Raw genomic sequence first — 12,964 nt, 5'->3', positions numbered from 1 at the left:
ATCACTTCGCCGCCCAAGAATAACCCGAGTTTATCACTGGCATGTCATTCCGCATCTCAGCTCCGCTTCAATTACCAGCGAACACTAAATTCAAAGATATCATCTCAACTCCCTCGGGAAAGAACCAAAGCTAGTTAATTTAAACGCTGTTTCTCGTGAAAGCTGTTGATCTGCCTTATTTGTTGTCGTAAGATCGTCTTTTCGCGTCTTTTTACGTCGGATTTCTCACATTACTGATGCAGATCTTGCGTCCACGTTCACTGGGGCGGGTAATGCCATTTAACCCCGGTAACATTGCTGTCACTTCTCACTCCGCGTCACAGAACCGAGAAGGTGGAACCCAACCAGGATTACCCTTCGCATTTCTCATTTAACGCTAGCGCAGTGGAGCAGGAAATATATCATAGACCTCTGGACTTAAGGTTCCAGCGGGGCAATAAAATCCTTAAGATCTATGGCTTGCTTGCCTCTTATTGTCTGATAAATTGTTCGCAGCATTTAGCGCAGTGTTAAGGTTCAGATTGGTTCTATTCTTTCTGCGCAGTTTGTCGGTACGGATACAATCACTATCTAGTCTGCACAAGCAAGGATTTTAGTCTCTGCCACCTGTGACGAAGCCATGACAACATGACGAGTGATTGCAATTTTGAACAAATCGGCCGCATTCCAACTTCAATCGCCACTTTAGTTCCGCAACAGGTCGTGCGACAAAAATCGCTTGTTTGCCTGGCGCCTAAGCATTTACCTTTGAATTTGATACGCCAGATGTTTAGCATTGGATTTGAAATTGATGGTTTCTTGGCATAATTATCTAAAAAAAGGTCCACGGCCAGCCTCCACAAATATCTCGAAGTGCCCAGTAACATTTTTGGCCGATTGTTGTACCAAGTATATTCTCATCCGTAACTACTTATACCAAAACGTTGTATTTGGGACAGTTAACCTTTATTTCTGGAGCCTGCCAACGAAACAAACCACTTTCCAGAAACTGATACCCACTTTTGGTTCAGTTTACCAAGCATATCCATATATTCAGGGCTACAACCTCGTAACCCCACTTTTGGTCCAACAAGAGTTTGAAGCGTGTTGCCATCTGCTATGTTCCCAACATTGGAGTCAAGATAATTCGAATGCAAAAAAGAACACTTGTTTGGAAGTCCTGAGTGTGTATTCAGCTTAACTGATGTAATCTGAGCCAGAAAATCGGCCAAGATACTGATTTTATCAGCTGGTATTCCCAATCTCTCAATTGATTGGTTTCGCAAGCCAAGAAACCAATGTCAATATCAAATCCATGAAGAGGACGCGGTCAAACGCCAAGAAATTGCCAAACAAAATCTAATTTGAGGCAATAGTTTATATGGGAACAAGCAAGCTAATTAAGTGCGGGGTTCTCCTAAGGGATGTTGACATAGCAGGCCGGGAGTGCCCGGGAAAACAGCCGACAGATTACGCAAGCAAATTGAGGAACGCAGCCAACATCTTATGCAATAAATGGTGCGCAAGGGGTTCGTTTAGTGAATCGATTCGCGGAGATCATCTATGTCATCGTAATCAAGTGTCTTCCGTGTGGATTTCTGCGGTTGCTGTTGCTTGCTATTGCTTTGAAGTTACTAATAAATACAATAAAATGTCGAGAAGCGTTCGCCGTCAGAGCCTTTCGATTAGGTAGTTACAAATTTTAAGATGTGAGCGAGGAAAACGCGTACAGCAAGGCGATTATCAGAAGTGACCGAAGTGCGAGGCCTGTCTCAATCACTCACCAATACCCTTCGATATTTCTTAAAGGTGCATATTCCGGCATGGATGACTAGTTTTATTTATTGCCTTTTCTAGTTTAAAGTTTATATACATTGTCATGATTTGGACTGCATCTTTTAGAATATGTTAATTTTGGCGAAGAAAACATCTCATGAAAGCGATTTCCCCACAATATTCTGTGACGCTTCTGTGTCGAGATTTCTGGTCTGCCCGTTACGTGCGCGGCTCTTCGTAGTGTATTCGATGTATACTGTATATGGCGTGTTGTGCCTATCACCCGGTAAGTGCGCCCACTACCTCCTCGATCCGTTATATCCTAAGGACACCACCAATTCCATCAAGAGCAATTTTCATATAATTTGCGGCTGTTATGATGGAGGATGAATCAGTCTTTTTGCCAGGATAAATACGAGATAACCATCTTCAAGTATTTGATGAACCAATTTGTCTGTATTGAGCTGGAGGCGGAAAACCGTCCTGGAGTCGGCGCTAATTTTCTCCAGTTTCTTTCAACCCCCTCAGAGAGATTCCTTATACAAATTGTAGCTTATCTAATAGCGTTTGTTTGCTAATATCTATGCCGTCTATGAAACAGGAAGAGGGTGTCAAGTATGTGAAGTAGACTGACGGTTATTTTTTTAATGATTGTAAGGCTATTGTACTGCTGCTCCACCCCTTCCGAACGAGAACCCCATTTCTGGCCGTGGACCAACATTTTTGGGGTAGAGTAAAAAGGCCCTTTTTATGTTGGGTAAGGTCACTTCACATACAACAATGAAGCTCCTAACAAAAATAGTTGCTCCTAAACCAGATATTAGTATCAACTGGTCTTATGTGAAAGAAAGATTTTAGTTCATATTTTTCCTCATAGGTAGCAGGTCTGAATGAAGCTAGTTTTGCCACCTGTGAGTGATTTGATGAACTGAAATAACTGCATTTTAGCATTCTTGGGTAATCTCGCGATTAAGGTCAGTATATCCAATAAACGTATAACTTTTTTGTGGGAACTTTATCATGCCGACTTATCGGCGGTGAATATCAGTCCTAGGATGGATATACTCACGCACAACGACGGCGGAACGCTATTACTATTGTGGTGCTGTTACCTAATTCATCATGATAAAGACCTTTTCACTCTGCCCTCGAAATGTTGTCACGAAAAACAGCTTTTTGGATGTGGCCAACGGCCAATGAGTTCGTACGAAACCATGAGGTCGTTTGGGCCACTGGTGATAAAGGGAACTTATTTGTTGCTTGGCGTGGAGTTTTCTGAGCTTACAGTAAGTGGATCGCCGACTTCTAACTTAACTTAAACTTTTTTACACGTATCTCTTTTCAGATTTTCCGCACGGCTCATATCAGGAATCCTTGACTACAAAACCATCATAGACGCGTACGTATATTTTACTTTCGTATACATGTAGTTAAGAATATTTCCCAAAAGCTGAAGTGTCCATGACTCTTTTGACGATAACACAGTACATGTTATTAGAGCAGTTTCGACATTTTCTTCTTGAATTTGGTTGTGTCCATCTTCAAATGTAGTACTTGGTAAGCCTTGTGAAGTGGACCCCCGAACCCTCCGGCAAAACAATCCACATGTTAAATGACATCATGCCTGGCCATAATGCCTCCCTTGGAAAACATGTCCCCGAAACCTCATCAATGAATCTCCCTGTAATCACCGCCCTTGGTCTCATCGCAATGAAGTGATCACGTTCCCGTGACTGAGTCCGCCCGGATTAGTGGTCATTATATCTAATGACCGACAAAGATTGCCATGTCCTCGGCCTATTCATCTTCTATGCAAGACTTGCTACGGCTAATTTAACCATTCATCATTAGAGGTGTGCCGCTGATTGACCGCGCCAGGATTCGCTTCGGGCTGCAGTGAGGATGAGTAAGGTTAACTGACCAAGCAAAAGACATGCGTTATCTAACAGGCTAACATCGCTAAACCTTTGTTATATGACCATGCAAAAGACATGCTAACTTTAGTTGAACAAAAGACGTGGGTTATCTAACACTAGGCTAACTGAGTTAAAGTTTTGTTAACTGCATGAGAAAATGACATGCGTTATCTTACAGGCTAACACGGTTCTAACACAGAACAAGGAAGAGAAATTTACTTTTTCTTATTTAATCAAATAGTGATCAGTACTTTTTTTAACTAATACGAGGTTTTGTTTTTCCAGACGAGGCTTGCCCGTCGATAGATGTCGCCACCAGAAGAAAGGACAACCATTATGCATGGAGCAGTACTATCGTCTGTTCACGTCCTATCGTCTGCCTGGTATAAACAAAGACTCGTTGGTCACTTCAAACAGCAATATCGTACAAGATCCGGAACATATCATTGTGGCTTGTAAAAATCAGGTAGGAAAATGGCTGCCTTCACTTGACCAGAAGTTTTACAAAAATACTCTCCTCTGATTGGTTCAACTAAAGGCTGCCCCGACGAAGCAGGATGATTGAGTGTTGGTTGGCCGTTGGCCATGGCTGTCGGAAGTATGTTCAACAAAAGCTGTTAGAGGTTCTTATGATCGAATGGTTCCTTGGGGTTAGAAACATTGGTCACTCTGGGAATAAAATGCCATCGATAAGCATGCCCTGTTTCTCCGGATTTTTGTCATACTTTGACAAAAAAATGTCATTTCGGTCATATACACGGTGTTGTCATCAAGGCCGGGGAGCTGGCTCAGATGGCAGAGCGCTCGCTCAGCATGATACATTCTTTCAACATTCTATGAGTTCGCATTGTTTTTTGTAAAATCAAGTGGAAGACATGAAAAGTTATTGCAAAATCTGATGTTGTCTTTTTTCGATATGAAGATTCAGGCCCGAGTATTCTTAGTACATGTCTGACAAGCTTGTTGTTGAAGATGTTAATGTTTCTCCTTCAGTTTTTCGTCCTAGATGTGGTTGTAAACTTCAACCGCCTGAGCGAGGATGATCTCTTCATGCAGCTGCGGCGTATAGTGCGCATGTGCGATGAGGGCGAGCAGGAGGATCCTGTGGGGATACTGACGTCACTAGAGAGAGACACGTGGGCGAAGGCCCGGATGGCTCTCATGGAAGGTAAGGAAGCTGAAGGTAAAATAATCCATTTTCTACTCTCTTCTCGTGTCAGTAGCGCTGGTGTCAAGTCCATGTGAAAGTGCGTGAGTATTCAATGTTGTCAAGTTGTGTTGGTCTCACACGTCGCGCCAACCTGGCGTCGTTCCTGACCGCCAGGTTGTCATCTCAGAGCAGCCTTGCGCGATCGCCACTGTATAGGTGTAAGGGTATCACGACTACAAACAAACAATTTGGTCAGTTATTCAAGAAACCTTTGCCTGGATTACTTCATCTGCTTACATACCATGCTTAACGCCAAGCTGAATATGATTTTTTGAGTTAGAAATTGTTTCAATCCGGACAAAAAAAGTAACAAGAAAATGTATGTAATAATGTACAGAGAATTTGGCGGCCAGGAGGGAGTCAAAAGTTTATCGTCCTTGAAACTACAATAACTACACTGACATGCTGCACTGAAATTTAGTTATGACGTACATATAGACGTAATATTAGAACGCAGTCTCCGAATAAGAACCTGATCGATCCAGCAATTTACCACAGCAGAAGTTTTGAATGCTCTCGACAAAATAAAGTTAGATCAAGTAATGCTTCATAGCGTGACTTCTACACAAGTCACTTCGTCCTGTCTACCTGAGCCACGTTGTTACAACGAGAGAAGCACTACAGGATATTACATAGCATGGTAACCCACTGAATATCTGCTTATTGTCAAGGAACCACCATCTTCACGAACTCATCCGAGTACAAGTCAAGTTTGTACTTTATCTTATCGAGTAGGCAGCTGTTCTCCCCACACGCAACCCAAACATTTCTAGCGCGTAATGGTTGAATTGACTCGAGTAAAGTGGTGACTTGGTACTTGCTGGCTCGATGATGGGCATGCAGGCAGCCAGTGGGCCGTGGCGAGTTGTCACGCCATCCTCATTAACGATGTAATCGAATAGAACGAGGAGGCGCTGAAGAGATTTCGAATTTCTATCGTAAAGAGTCAAGAACATGTGCCGCGTTTTGTTGTATGCTTTTCTAGCCTTGGGGAGTGTACGTTTCCTCAGTGCAAGTCTACACGCCACAGGGTGCCTTTGGTGTGCTTGCAAATCATGGTCATATCTCTGAATCTGAAATTTCGTGAGGAAAAATATATGAAGCGGTGGTGTAGTCTGGTGGAATTTAACAAAACTACCGGCATAGAGTGGCAAAATCTCTGAATCTGGGGCGAGATGTTAATTTTTCGGCTCGCTTATATATTTCTGGTGCAAGGCAAATACACTGGCGGCACCTAGTGTTCATTTTCCTGCGTAATCCCTTTAGGAAATAAAGGCAATTTACGACAATCTCAATCTTGTGTCGAATCTAATAAATCAGTGCCAATTCGTGATAAATCGGATGAGGATCAAATCGAATGACATCGGAATATTAACTTCTTGAAACAGATTTCAAACTTTTCGTTTCTCAGCCGATTCATCAAAATGCTGACCTACATCTCAACAAATTACCATTTAAATTAACTGACGAGAATTTTATTTCGTTTTATCGCTGATTTTGAATTTATCGGAATTAACATTTTGCTTCGTGATTGCGAAAGTCACTTTTTCATTTCGCTTCAGTGACCGGTTTCAAAACTTTGCCAACCATGTTCGTGCGTCCCATCATTTAGCATTCGGCGGTCATCGTTTGCTCTAAATTAATATTTCCAACCATGAATTATTTAAATATCTTGCATCTTATGGACCTGACATGGCTTCGAAATCAACGAATTTCCGGCAAAGGGTATGCTTATATGGCAAATTACGCTGATTAAATCAATTTCTGCTGAATTTCAACATGGCGCGCGTATTGACCAGTCAGAAAGCTCGTCTCATAAATGGGCGGGAATGAGGCTTTTTTGACTGAGTTTTCGCTAGTTGCATACTGAAGACACTTTTTATAATCGAAATCATGCAACAACGCGTCGTTTGCGTGATAATCGATTAATAGCGGGGAAAAACAGTAAAAAAGATAACATTACCACGTTGTGAAAAATCGGTGATACTGCAGTCGTAAGGTGATTTATCACGGTGGAGTTTTTGTGAATTGGTTTTGTTGATTTGATTGTTTTGGGCATTGCATGCTGGTAAATTTTGCATGGTCTTTAATTTGATATTGTAATGAAGCACGTATGTGTATTGTAAACTTAAGTTGACTCAGACGCAAGCACCACAAAACCTCGCCATTTTTACACTCGTGTAGATGTACGTGTATATCTATTACTGAGCCGTTCAAAATTGTATCCAAAACCTACAATACACGTAATACCATGTTTGCGGGGCCCACGCTTACTCAGTGTGTTAAATCCTTTGATCTTGTTTTGTATACAATGAGTGAAAACTTTCATTTCACAATTCAAATTTCCAACATTTTCTTCCCAAACAAAACTTTCTAGTAATATATACCCTAAAATATAGTTTTGAGTGCTTTAGAAAGTGTTGATGTAAAGCTTAGGGTTATTTTTGATATCTTTGATCTTCCAATAGTATATTGTTAGTCTAGAATCCATTACATGTTTATTATGACGTGTGTTAACATCGTTCAGATGGTAATAGCAATTTCGACCGATACATGGAACCAAGGAAACCTCCTGGATGGAACCGGCTCACACTCCTCACATATGATCAGCTACAAAAACAGTTTGAACGTCTCAAAGCATCCGAATAAGATGTTAGAGGTCACGCCATCAACATTAATGTCGCTGATCGGATCACAAAAGGGCCAACATGGTCCAACACCTTTAACTGACACCAATATGGGAAAGTCAATTACTCTGAAAAGTGTTCTCATAAGGCCCCGCGCTTTGACCATCAAAAGGATTGTAAACTATCCGTTCAGAGTGAATATTCTAGGAACTAAAAACAAAACAAAAACACGTCTCTAGGAAAATTTACCTTTGTTGGTGGTGTTGGGTTCTTTCGCAATTCAATTGATTCGATTTCTTCGACATGAACTTTTACACAGTTTCTTTTGATGAGATAAAGAACGTGATTCAAACCTTGCCTTGAAATAGCTTACATGTCGTTTACAATTTGCTCGTCATATGATACATGTATATCTGGAACTTTTGGACTTCTTGTCTTCAGACTCGACGAACCGGGACTCAATGGACGCCATCGAGAGGTGTATTTTCATTCTCTGCCTGGACGACTACGAGTCGGAACATCGCTGCTTCAACGGTAACGGTGGATCGCTCTCTGAACCAAGAAGTGATGTGTCCGTAATGGAACAGATGCTGCATGGCTCTGGCAGCAAGTACGATGGCGCAAACCGGTGGTATGACAAAACAATGCAGGTAGGTGGCAACAAATGATTGCCATAAAGTCACTCTGAAATTCGCGTCGGGGATGGAGTCCCAATTTTCTCAACCTTGAACGACAACGAAATGTGACGTAGTATTTGACTGTAGTCCCCAGGGTTCAGCCACTATTCTGGAATTTATGAATTTTCCAAAGTTGATAATCTTGATACTCTCCCTTCCAGTTCATAATATGCCGCGATGGGAACAATGGTCTAAACTACGAGCATTCGCCTGCAGAGGGAATCGCTGTGGTCGTCTTACTCGAACACGTCCTCCGATATATGTGAGTGAGAACAGCAATGATTAGTGATATGTAGCTTTTTTACACTTTATATATTTCCGGGGACACTTCCCAATAAAAATCGTGAAGAATTTCTTGTTTTCTGCGGTCATCCTCAAAAGGGATATCAATCATCACAGGGCCGTCAGTCATCATTTACCCTATTTGAAGTGTCGAGAAACTTGAGGAGTCGGAGAAATCTGTAAAAGCCGACCCATGTTGCCATCGGCCGGACTGATCAGACCGTGAAGCCATTTAAAGCTCCTTTTAGACTGATCGTGGTGTCGTGGTGTTCACACCACTTGGGTGTGGTTATTCTATAATACGAGACACAAATGTTAAATTACATACGTCTTGTTAAAACGATTTAAAATCCTTTTCTTTATTGCTTGATTCCGTGAGATTTTTTTTTTTAATTTTAAGGAAACAATTTGTTCATTTTTCATGTTAATTTCATGTGAACTTTACAGGGAAGAAGTCCGGGTCAAGAAATTAATCCGTATGAATTCTATATGTGAGCTACCACCGCCGAGGAAACTGACCTGGAAGTTATCAGATGCATGTAGGAGGGAAATCACTTTAGCAACACAGAAATTAGACAAGTAAGTGTATACCGACTGAACAAGATAGTTAGGATAGCACAATTTAGAGAATTCCTGGAACGATGCATTATCCTTTGTACAATTGTGCTTGCACTAACTCAGCGCAATGAAGGTCAAACGCGATTTTGGCTGGGAGGCTGATCCGGCTCATCAGGGCCGTTGACAAGCGTTTGAGGGAAGTAGATGGAGGTGCTAGCGGAGTCTACGCCAATAGGCTACGCGTATATTGAAAATAAGCATGCCGTTTTAGGGCGCTCTTGGTGATTGCAAAGAACCGGCAGAGGCCACCCAGAGGCTTCAAGTGATAACTTGTATTCAAAGGCAGCCGTGTGTTTTGATTAGCGCCACTCTTCGAGACGGAAGAGGAAACGACATATCAATGAATCTGTCTGCTCTCTTTCAGAATGGTGGACAGTCTTGACATCTATATCCTTCGTTTTGATAACTTTGGCAAGGAATTTCCAAAGAGCCAGAACATGAGTCCAGACTCATTCATACAACTGGCTCTTCAACTCACATTCTATAAGTAAGTCTATCTTCGAATCTTTTGTGTGGCAGCCAGACTTTGGTCAGCTTTTGCATGCCTGTTCCGCTAATGTATTGTCAAGCCCTACAACAACTATAATTTGTAGGACAGGTACGGTCCGTGGACCTGCCGTTGGTAGCCCGTTGAACTTCCATTACTGCCACTGATAGCCCATGGCACGGTCGTCAGCCATGTCAGTAGGTTGTTGAATTACCATTGATAGCCTGTGGAACTGAAACTGATAGCCCGTAGACCTTTCATTGATTTCCCCTTAAATTGCTATCGTAGCCGGTGGAACTGCCCCAGACCGTGGAACGACCACTGATAGTCCGTGTATCTTTCATTGATAGGCCTTTGAATAACCATTGATAGCCCGCTCGATTGTACTTCATTTTTCAAACATCTATATTGCCAGAATCTTTTAAGTTTCGCGCAAGATTATTTCAAGCCTTGTCTGTATTGCACCAGGGTCTTTTTTATTCTAGAGTACACGGCCACCTTTGTCACACGTACGAGAGCGCCTCCACCAGACGTTTCCGGTGTGGCAGGGTTGATAACATCCGGTCGGCCTCGCGACCAGCTTTAGAATGGGTAAAAACCATGACAGGAGAGGTCGAAGCTTCGGTAAGTAAACCCTTCACTCATACTTCTTCAACTGAAAATGTTCATTTATTATAATGTCGTCCTGGAAGCGACAGCAATAGGTGGCTCCTGAACGTTCTCCAACAGAGCAGGAACGCGAGCGTTGTCACAATGCGATTTGATGAAATATTGCCTGAATTTCACACCGTGGACGAGTTTTGCACTGGTTTGTTGCAATGCAGCGTGATCAAACAAAGCACCGTCGCATGCATTGTCACCATCTCATTCAGTGCGGGTAGGGTTCCACGGAATGCGATTTTGCCTGAAGAGTCACACTGCACATTTCGTAATCGCGAGGCAACGGCTTAGTGGTTCGGTTTGGGTGCAGTGAAGCATAACATAACAGCAGTCGCATTCAGTGGAAAAGTTCCCTCAGTACTAAATTTAGTAGGTCATCGTGATAGAAGACCTCTGAAATCCTATGAATAAGTTGGTTTATATGAAGGGCTCCTTTTTAGATCTTTAAGCTCTTTCATGTTACAGGACGTCCGCAAAATGGAGCTGTTACGTAAGGCGATGCAATGGCAGACCGATGTCATGATCCAGACCATCCTCGGACACGGCCTGGACATCCACCTCCTCGGTCTGAGAGAGATGGCGGTGGAGCTCGGCCGACCTACCCCACCTATATTCCAAGATGATACCTATCTATCGTCAAACAAATTTGTCCTCAGCACGAGCCAGGTTGGTTGATCAATATTGCTTTTGAATAGCTAAAGAATTATTGGAGTATTTAACTACGTGGGAGGCGATGGACAGATACGTGTGGTTAGATGCACTGAGCGATCAGAATATCATTTCATACCACTGTAGGATTTGTCTAGATATTCATCTGACGGTTAGTGTTACATTTGACGAGTTTAAAGATCAAAAGTCTAAATGCAACATTATTTTATTCTTGAAAAGGTCATCGATTTTTTTTTACTTAAAGACACAGGTCTGATAGAGATAGTGCATCAGCCTAGTGCATTATGGTATAATGCATTCGTAGGCTACCTGGATGAGGCGTAGGTTGCCAAACGGATTCCCTGCCTTGAACAGAACGGATTTCGTAAGTAATTTACAGGCATTGTACAACATACTATAGTAAAGTAATTCCCATGTCATTGTTGCAGGTGCCAACAACCATGGATGCATTTATAGGCTACGGAGCGGTAGTTCCTAATGGCTACGGGGCTGCCTATAACCCTGTCGACGGCCGTATCGTGGTCTGTGTCTCTTCATTCCACCACTGTGAGGAAACGAACTCAGAGATGTTTGCAATGTCTCTTGAAAGCAGTCTGATGCAAATGCATGAGATCTGTCTCAAGACTAATCTGACGTCACCACTCAATCGGATGCAGGAATGTCAAGCGAACGGGGAGGCGCCGCCGTCGCCTAAAATTCGTCCTCCAAAGGTCAGGTCAAGGTCACGCAGCGGAAGCGGAAGCAGAAGTATAGACAGGTCACCATTGCTGAGACAGAAACGTGCAATCTCTGCGACTAGCGATGGCACGACTAATGGGAAATGAAGCTCCCGGGTCATGATATGATGTATGGAATACCCTTTCATAGGTTCGACCTTGTAGTGACTATAGTAGGTGCTACTGTAGATGCTCAAGATAGATGTCACGACCGGTGAGGACAAGGAAATGTCAGAAATGCATTACACGGCGATAAACATAAGGGAAATTATATGGGGCCAATGCACACATAGTTAACGGATGATGCTTTTTATGCCGGCAACACTGTGGAGGAACAGAGCCTTCGGCGCCAAACGATCTCTGAGTCCCACATGTGGGTATGGGCCTTCAGACTTTGAAACTCTGGTTGCTGTTCACTCAAGTCGGTTAATTCTTTGCATAAAAAGCAAATGCGACACTGCGATCTAACCAGTCATGGTTTCTCTTTATGATATCGCCAGTGGTTATGGCAATTACTAGGAAAAGAGTCGTTTATGGTAGATACTACGCATTATGCACAAAGTAAATTCCAATTGCACGGTGTATGTAAGTGCAATATTATCATCACCAGTAAACTGTATATTTTCTGAGGGAAATGATATCATTCGAATAACTAGTGGACGACGAACTTTTATAGGTGGTGGTCATATCACCTTGATCTCTATAATGCTCATCATAACAATCAGAACGGTGTAGATGTAAAGATAGTCACAAGCTCCAGTACAATTATAATTATAATTGTACCACATCACCTCAATTTTGATATGAAGCTTTAGTTGTATAGGGAGAAAATCTTCCGAGGCGGTGTGATTGGCACTGAAAAAGCCAATGCGCATAGGCGTCCCCATGGGCGGAGAGGGGGATGCGAAATGGAGAAAAACATTTTATCTCACCGAGAAAACCCTCGAATCGAAACACAGTTCAATATACACCGAGAATTTCAGTTGCATCTTTAGGAAATTGAACCTCATTTGGAAGTCCTGGGCCTGGAGACGCCGATAATGCGAAGGAAATGTTTTTAGACAGCCCCCGTCAAATGTTCGTCGGGATAAGAGGAGTCCGTCTGTAAGCTTTTTGTTTATAAACAGTAAGAACTTCATGTTACCGTTTCTTCGCAAGTTACTGATATTTATTTGTGCCAAAGTAAGATTTATTTCTATTCTTCTGCCGAACGGTCGGATTTTGTTTAAACTTCTACTTTCTTTTCCCCAGATCGTGGGCGATCTAATAAATTTTACTTATAAAATATGATATTCTTAAAATGCATAGTCCTGTTTTACAATGTTAGGATGTTATGTATTGATAAGT

At 42.3% G+C, this 12,964-nt stretch overlaps 1 protein-coding gene across 5 annotated transcripts in view; it reads left to right on the top strand.

Moving 5' to 3' along the window:
* The window catches only part of LOC135487480 (probable vesicular acetylcholine transporter-B), a 119,315-nt gene extending 106,351 nt beyond the window's left edge, over positions 1-12,964 (top strand). For 4 of the 5 annotated variants that reach the window (XM_064771176.1, XM_064771192.1, XM_064771185.1 and 1 more), the window contains 10 exons: positions 3,101-3,154; positions 3,957-4,137; positions 4,665-4,854; positions 7,950-8,158; positions 8,347-8,447; positions 8,915-9,046; positions 9,450-9,572; positions 10,058-10,196; positions 10,698-10,898; positions 11,330-12,964. In XM_064771176.1, the coding sequence (XP_064627246.1) occupies positions 3,101-3,154; positions 3,957-4,137; positions 4,665-4,854; positions 7,950-8,158; positions 8,347-8,447; positions 8,915-9,046; positions 9,450-9,572; positions 10,058-10,196; positions 10,698-10,898; positions 11,330-11,725 (1,726 nt within the window). In that variant the 3' untranslated portion in view covers positions 11,726-12,964. The remainder of the gene's footprint in view (positions 1-3,100; positions 3,155-3,956; positions 4,138-4,664; positions 4,855-7,949; positions 8,159-8,346; positions 8,448-8,914; positions 9,047-9,449; positions 9,573-10,057; positions 10,197-10,697; positions 10,899-11,329) is intronic. The other variant, XM_064771212.1, reaches the window with a different exon arrangement.

Source organism: Lineus longissimus, chromosome 1 (genome assembly GCF_910592395.1).
Source record: "Lineus longissimus chromosome 1, tnLinLong1.2, whole genome shotgun sequence".
Taxonomy (NCBI): domain Eukaryota; kingdom Metazoa; phylum Nemertea; class Pilidiophora; order Heteronemertea; family Lineidae; genus Lineus; species Lineus longissimus.
Note: the sequence above shows the minus strand (reverse complement) of the source record. Positions and strands in the feature narration are given on the sequence as shown.